The sequence below is a fragment of the Micrasema longulum genome, unplaced genomic scaffold, assembly GCF_059751315.1.
Source record: "Micrasema longulum isolate JH-2025_06_02 unplaced genomic scaffold, ASM5975131v1 h1tg001305l, whole genome shotgun sequence".
In the NCBI taxonomy this organism is placed as follows: Eukaryota; Metazoa; Arthropoda; class Insecta; order Trichoptera; family Brachycentridae; genus Micrasema; species Micrasema longulum.
Genome location: NW_028278492.1, coordinates 162,245 through 170,956, shown reverse-complemented (window position 1 = coordinate 170,956; position 8,712 = coordinate 162,245). Strand labels below are relative to the sequence as shown.

Here is an 8,712-nt window from a genome sequence, read left to right as displayed (position 1 = left end):
GTGTAAAAGGTCGACATCAGTGTCGGGGTTTTTTTATACGCTAAATATTTATGTGATCGCTGTTTTTTACAAACAACAAATGAATTATTCTACAATATATTTTTAACAAATCATTCTTTCATACACTAAATTTGTTTCTTGTAAAGTCTACTGCATATCAATATTAAGATTAATAACATCTTAACCTATAAATAAATAACTTAACACATTAACCCAAATTCATGTGTTAATATTAATGAATTTAATAGTTACACGATACAAACTTCTCATATAAAATTCATGATAGTGTTTTACATAATGTTATGTAGAAATTATTTTCAGTAATTACTGGCTTCAAACAATTAATATATTATTTACATCCTCCTTAAAAAAGGCATCGCCGTTTGAAATATTATTGATATTACAGAATACGTCGTATTATTTTTTATTTTTAAGTGTTTTTAAGGTAAATTAAAATACCTAGTGAGGTATTTTAATTTTTTGCAATCAACTTATTGACATTTAATTGTAATCCCATTTTGTTTAAAATTTAAAGTGTCTGCATTTACACCTAGAGCCTCCAAAAAATAATTTGTATTGTTAACTTTCAGGTTATGAATTATATTTCCATAACACAGATAAAACTTTTATTAAATTCATTCTTTTAATATCTCCTATGCGTACTTAGCACAGGATACTGCATTGGTTATATTTATGGCACATTTTCGGGTTGAACGTAGACCCGTCAGGGGCCCTTGGGCGAACAAAGTTGACCTGGGTTCTTGCCCGACGTGCACATGTCATGAAGACTGCCCTGGTTGAATAATCTATATTACACTCGAAACATGTGGATTAGTGATATGACACAGTTATAGAAAAAGTCCTGAGTTCTATTTATTTTTGGTTTAAATTAACCATTTAAGGGACTGTTTTTCTGGTCAAAATTTGACTGATTTCAAGAATAGGCATCTGATGCGTAGAGTAAGTTTACCGTGTTTATCGTTTTCTTTAATTTGGTGAACCAATGCATTATCTTGTGTATAATTTTTGTAGATAAATAAAAATATTTAAAAAAATGATTAGTTATCAAAACATAATTAAAAACAAACATTTTAATTAATAAACTTTAAAAATCAAACATTGTTTAGAGGCCCCACTTTCACTATTGTACATTGTGTTATTATTTTTCTATTTGGTAGATTTAAATTGCACATTTTAAAGCAGATATAGTCTTTAATCTAATTATTTAACTCTAAGGTATAATATTTGTGTAACATTATATTTTTTTGTAATATTTTCTGTAAAATCAATATCATTAGTAAATTGACAGTGAAGTACAAAGTAAATGTTATTTTTTGTTTCTATTGACAAATTTATTAGATACAGCGAAGATTTAATGTAATTTAATTTATAATTGAAAGAAAAATGTGATCTGTATTGTGAAAATTCACACATTTTAAATTATCAATTTCTACGTACATTTATATACTCTATGGTGATGTTAATTTTTATCTTGCTTATGGCATATAAATTCGATTAAAGTAATGTATATCATGTAATTAAACATAAATGTGTGGTCTATTTGGAATGTTTTCAAAATAATATTTTCAGATTATGGTCAGTTTATGATTTGTTGACCAAAGATGCATAAATATTATGTTAATATAACTACGTATATTTTTCTAATCTATGGCACTAGAATATTACTTACTGGTGTTGAAAATCGGTAGCTTTTACATTATTATAAAAAGTACTTATTTGTGAGACCTTTAATATATTATACACCGTAAAAATTATTTTAATTTTCTGTTTGTAATCCTACTTAAAAATTAAGTATTTCGATAAATTATGTACAAAATTTAACACTTGTGAATTTATTCGCGGAAATAGTTAATTAGAAAAATATATTAAAAATTCAACAAAATTAAACAAATTATTTACATAAAAGGTACTTTCATGATTTAAAACACAATCTAACTTAAATAACAAACAGAATCACAACCACTTATATTAAGTAATATAATATAATGAGTATTCTTCAATGAGAATAGAATATGGCGGCAGGTTAACTCATTCAAATTGGAATTAGAACATTTTGCGAGTACTGTCCCTACAATATTTATTAACAATTTGCTTAGTTTAAATGTTGATTACAATTTAACAAAGACATCTAATGTGTCCAATAAGTACGGGAGTTATATACAGAGATTTACCGAGGCAGTGAAATTTATAGATTAATATTAAGTATCTAGCTTTTAAGGGTTATTGTATACATCTATTTGATTTTACCCAGATGGGTCAAAACTATTGTTATTACAAATAATATTACATCTTAATCATACTAGTGCTTACATTGTACGCGATCTAGCTACAATGAAAAGCATACTGCGGTTTGAAACCAATTAACACAATAATTATTCAATGGCAAATACTTGGATCAATAATTTAATAAAAACAAATCGATCATTTCGAAGAACTAAGCCTAACACACCGAGAACTTGTCAAACAATTGGAAAAGTAATAAATATATCTACTTATTATGAAGAATTTGTTGCTAATATCGAGCGCATCTCTTGCGAAGGTCTACCAAGGTTCGGGTCGTGGAGGAAGCTGATGCCCGAAGGCTGTGAATGGTCCGTAAGATCCGGGAAAGGGGAACCAAGGCTGGGGTCTCTCCCGGTAGGCCTCGGCTCAATCGTCCTCTCTTCCCGGACTCAAGTCATACGCTGTACCATTCCCTGGGGAAAACGCCATGGCGTCAGGAGGGGAAAGACTATCAGTCGGGTAGTAGTACGGCCTGTCGCTCGGACCTGCTCCGTTCATCATTCCGGGTGGCGAGGCAGACGGCCTTCCGGATCCTGATGTACCCGGAGATGTCAATTCGTTACCGGGAGACAAGAAGCCTAGTTCTGGAGCGCCATCTCGACACCACAGCTGTCGCATTTCTTGTCGCCGAGTGCGCATCAGAGTCTTATATTCTGATATTCTCATCTTCTTTCCATCTACGATGCATGTTCTTTTTGGTCGTGGTCGATACCTGTAGTCGGGGTGCTTCTCCATGTGGAGTTTTGACAGCCGTGACTGTTCTTCGTAGTATGGTTGCTTTTCAGCATTAGACATTGCCTTCCATCGTGCCCCCAATATTTTTGATATATTGGAGTTGTGCATGTCTGGGCACGCTTTAAGAATCTTCCGCCTCTCGTCTTTTGCCCAAACCATGAAGGCGTTCATTGGTCGCTTGATGTGCGGTTTGTTTTCACCATCGCGTTTCTGCTGTCGCACCATTTTCCCCTTTTCGGCAGCTTCATCATTTGATTTGTAGGCTGTATCAGCACCCCACACTGGAAAAAAGTTAAGGTTAGAAAATTATGCATAAAAATTTCAAACCAGGGTATTGTTTTATTTATTTATTGATATTTTTTTCAATTTTAACTGTGAATAATAAAAATAATGTGACCTCACTAAGGTTACCCGTGCCGAGGATGGTTTATTCGGTTGTTATCAATATGAAACAATATGCTACTTTTTTTGGACCGTCAACTCAAATATTTAAAAACCTAAGCCTATATATTTATGTGCATAACAGAAAGATTTAATATAAAATATTCAAATGAGAGTACAAACGAAAATTGTATGTTTACTTGGTTCACTGACACAAGCACAAGCTATTAAACATTCGAACAAGCTGTACCTACATTATATTTCAATATTTTTTTATTGCTATTATTATCAACTCTTGGATTATTTTTTTTTGAGATGACTAAATTTTTTCCATATATTAAATAATTTATTTTGATGGATGTAATAGCAAAACTTTTTCTACCTACCGGTTACAATGCTAACACAAGCTTCTTTATCTAGATATACTTAACTAATGAATCTTATCCGATTTATTTTATCAGGGATTGCCAAATATTATCAAACAAATATAGATTGAAACATATGAAGCCAATAAGTCAAGTCTTTTTGTCATGTTGCTTTAGTAAAGATGTGAATTGTAAAGTGAGATGGATACGATCATTAAAACTAGACAGGAGTGGACTACAGAAAAGTATTTTTTTTCTTATTATGAATCACATTTCTAATTTCTTAGATTTTCAAGTTGTATAATTTTAAGCTTAAGCTTATAATAGGATAACATTCATTACTAGAGTATTACCTTGATAAAGAAGCTTGTGTAGCTTTGAAACCGGCTGGTAGACAAAGTTGTATTATATTTATTTTATTTTTGATTGAAACAATACTTATATGTTTTTTTTACAGATGCAGTGCAATTAAAGCATTTTTTCGCTACACACGACGACATATTTCTGCGTAGCATCACGTCTAATCACGATAAAAAGACTGGTAAGAGAGCGAAGGCACGTAAGGCAATTACCCACCAAATCAAATGTCAATGCTAGTAACGTGTCTATTTAAATATGCATCACAAACAAACAATGTTTTTTTATATTCACAGAAAAAATATTCAGGGTCGCAAGATTTTAATCTTTTTTTCTTTCTTCAAACTGAAGGAGAATCTTTTTTCAGAAATGTCTGCATCATAAAACATTACATTCTTTGAATTATTATCATCTCGATATAAATCTTTCGCAATACCTCGAACTATTAGGTACAGCTTCTTTTTATTTTTGTAAATAATTGCCACTCTGAATGCACTGCTGATTTTCACCGCTTCAATTTACTGATTCATCCGTATGTATTTATAGGTGGTAGGCTCCAAGCACACGAAGCAGTAGGTATACTTCGCAAGCAGTGAAACGTTTATAGGTCCAGTCGTACGACTGAGATTCGCATTTGATTTATAGTAGGGTCCGTTTGTTTACAGTCCGCTCCGACACCGGAGCGTTCATCTCACATCAAAATAATATGAAATGCGGAAACAGGCCTTCAAAGCAGCGGAAAACGATGCGGCGGACGTATTTCGTAAATTAATATTACTCGCCGTTCGGTAATTTATTACGTCCTACACGCGCAACATCGAGAGTTATTATTAATCGCGCAAACTGCCATTTTGTATAGCATCGCTTCCAATATTGTGACGAACGCTGGAGATGTCAAATTTGCGCGGGGAAATTCAAATTCGCCCGCAGAATGCATCATGGCGGCGCATAACGGGTAGATGCGTCAAGACCCGAGACCATAACCTGATCCGAAATAATATGCTAGGTTTTGTAAATTCAGACTAGAAAGTAGAAAGCGAAGAAGCGTAGACACGTCAATGTATAATTATTTTTGTGCGCACGCTCCCGAGGACAATTTTATAATTAAGAAATACCTAACAATGTTTTCTTGTAATAATTAAATTGAACGCATCGTGGCGGCCAATGTCAACAATAATTTTGTGCTCAGAAAACAGAATTACTGTTTTCATAATGTTGACAACAGAAATTTTGTGAAAAGGCGCGCCGAGTCAAAAGTATGAATATGGTAGAGGTGACAAAGAATTACCCATCTATTTTTTTATAAAAAACTTAGATGGATAAATCATAAATACAAAAAAGTCATTTGTATTTTTCGATTCTTCATGATACAATCCAGTTAAGAGATTGTTATTCTTTTTTATGTAATCACTACGCAATATTTGTATGAATTTACGCAATATTCTTCTCTTGAACAATCTCTCCATCTCTGTTAGATTAATATAATAAATTTATTGGATTTGAGTTGAGCATTTTTGACTAAGGAAGCGAATTTTGCAATTGGATGGATCATTTTATAAATAAGAATGATTCTCACGGATGACTAGACAAAATTGACGTATTGTGACAAGATACTTACTGTTAAATGGTGCCCCATAGTCAGGGTCCTCTTTAAGCTGTTGGGGCACTGTAGGAGCTGGTGCTGGAGCCTCCTGGCGGGGCGTAGGCGCCGACTGCAGGGCATACAAAGCCCTTTGGAAAGGCTCAAACTCTGGAACCTGGGGCTAAAAAATACAATACTTTAGCTTGAAAGATTCGCAATAATCGTATGAAAAAATAGTGCAATAATTATGATGTAAGAAATCAAGAGCATTTCAGTAGGTATGTTCGAATCTTTGTAGATAGGTTTATTCAATCCACTAAAGCGTTTATCAATATTGATAGACGTTTAAAAATACAGAATATGAATATCTAAGGTCTGGGACCTGTTATTGGATGGTTAAGTTGATCACACTGCGTAACATTTACCATTCGGAGAATGTATGAACATCAATGTTTGTTGATACAATTTTTTGTTTCTCAAACGATTTTACGTCCACCCTGCTAGGAATCGAATTCAGGACCGCAAGCATGGTAAACAAACGCACCAGCCACTAAACTACTTGGCAAGATTTTTTCTTCTTTCTTTCCTTTTTAAGGGGGCCTGGGACCATATTACAATGAAAATTTATCTTTATAAAGTTAATTCGAAAATTCTATATGAAAAATGAAATATTCAAATATCCATGTTTTAACATTTTCAATTTCAATAACAGGTTACAGATAAAATTATAGGGCGTTGAATCCAGTCCTTGTCTACAAAAATTTGGACAAACTCAAAACATTGTTGATGAATCCACCTTGTCCAAGAAGTATAACAATTAAAAAATATTTTCAGGCGTTGCCCAGTATGTAGGTGAAATAACTCAATCGAATAAATACAGATGCAACAATAAAGGTATCAGATCTTCAACTTCACAAACGTCAACAGATAGAAGAGCCGAAGGAATGTAGGTGTTCAAATATAGGCAGAATGGTGAATGTTACACAGTGTGTAAAGTAGCCACTTAAACCAGCCAATGACAAGTCGTAAGCCTTGTAGATGCCTAGACTTCTATAGTCCCGTCTGTAAAATGTTATTCATGTTTGTTGTAATACGTTAATAATATTTTGAATTTGCATACAAATATAATACTAAAAATGATAAAGTGTGTTTGTGTTTCCTTCACATCACGATGGAACGACCGATTTACGTGTTTTTTTACATAGGTATAGACGGAGATATGAGAATTGAAATAGGCTACTTACTTTTCATTCGAAATTTAAAAAAATACAATAGAAAAAATTAATAATACATACATAATATCACAATGAGCAACATTATTTGAATATGAATAGGAGGTAAGGTGGGATGTCAAAAATAATAAATTTGAAATAAATAATTAAATTTTTTGTAATTGGCTTTCTCTATGGTCAGTTTGGTTCGCTTTATTTTGGATTTGTGAACAGATTAAAGACGCTTCCTTGCCATAGACAAACGGATTGTCGTATTTTTCCCATAGCTTGCATAGTTGGAGGACCGGCAATCGATACAAGCTACTTTCTATCTGGAAAAAATATATCATTCCACCCGAAAAATTCTTGTGGCAAAACCACAAAGCTAATCAGTAACCTAACCAATTTCTCCCTTATGTAGTAGAAGGAAGTAGACAATAAATAAATTAAAGTAAAATAACATTGCTAGCTTTCTTTGGTTTGCTCAGCCCTTGGTTCTATTTTACACGCGTGGCCTTATTCTTTACAAGCCCAGATACATAACGTTGTTGTAAGTTTAACATAGATAGGTATATTTGAAACAAAATCTACCTGCTGTTGGTGTTGTTGGTGTTGCTGGTGTTGCTGATGATGCTGCTGCCGTTGCTGGTGATGTTGCTGCTGCTGTTGTTGCTGCTGGTGTTGCTGCTGCTGCTGCTGCTGCTGCTGCTGTTGCTGTTGGCGCGGCTTGCTCAGGTTCAGCGGCGTGTCAGGGTCGCGGGGGGGAGACGAGCGTGGGGCCGGCGGGGGGCTGGGCCGGGGCCGGGGGGGTGCTGGCCACGACGGAAGCAACTGCAAGTAAAATAACATTAATCATGATATCGCAATAAAATAACATAACTGTAGTTCCGTGGCTAGTGTCGCGGACTCACGGGTCAGAGGTCCGAGGCTCTAATCCCACTCTCCCCCAACGTTCAACTCTCTCTCTCTCTTTGATTTCTACTGTCTAATAAAATGGCTTCCAAAATTGAAATGTTTGGGTAAATCATATAAACGCAAATGTTACTTAAAAAAAAAAAACATTTGACATGTGCTGCATTCGGTGCGGATGATTATGATCTACAAAAAAATTTAATTTTACGAAAACATCTCTCGGTTCGCTAATTACGTTTTTAGTAATTTAGCTTTTGAAATTTCTTTCCTCAAAATTTTTTTTTTAATTTTTCCATAAACTGTTTCATTTTTTATATCCTTCATATGATACAATCTGGTATTGGATTATAAAATATTATTTGAAATATTTTAGGTGATGTTTCGGAAAAAAACCCACTTGTTCTCTAAATCAATTAAATAAATCCGTAGCACGTGCTAACAAAGTAGATTGTTTTGCTTAAATTACGAATTAAAAAAGTTAAAATTAAATTTATTTATTTTTATAATTACTTTGTATAGCGCCCTTGAGCTGTTATAATACGAACATTGCGCTATCTAAGTTATCTATGATAATAATAATTAAGCTAGAAAACAACATTCCAGGGGGAGTGGTTTTGTATTTTCCGCCTTTCTTTTCGCGAGTGGAAAGCTAGATTCCGAGGACTGTCCTATTGTGAGCCAATCCATTGTGTTCCAGCATTGAACAAAACGCCCCCGCAATGGGACGGATCACTTTGGCAGAGGGAATTGTCTATGGCCACGCCCTGCCGAGCGATTATTTATCGTTTCTCATTAGAAATCCAACAGTAACGGCCAAAAAATATTGGCACGTCACCATTTTATTCTTTCTCTGAACTAGATACAG

General features: G+C 34.0%; 1 protein-coding gene across 1 annotated transcript in view; it reads right to left on the bottom strand.

Annotated features, from left to right (window-relative positions):
* Nucleotides 1–1,583: 1,583 nt before the first annotated feature.
* The window catches only part of Sox102F (transcription factor Sox102F), a 58,800-nt gene continuing 51,671 nt past the window's right edge, over nt 1,584–8,712 (bottom strand). The window contains exons 3-5 of the mRNA XM_088234939.1: nt 7,527–7,766; nt 5,761–5,905; nt 1,584–3,320 (exon numbers count right to left, since the gene is read on the bottom strand). Coding sequence (XP_088091065.1) covers nt 2,671–3,320; nt 5,761–5,905; nt 7,527–7,766 — 1,035 coding nt within the window. The 3' untranslated portion in view covers nt 1,584–2,670. The remainder of the gene's footprint in view (nt 3,321–5,760; nt 5,906–7,526; nt 7,767–8,712) is intronic.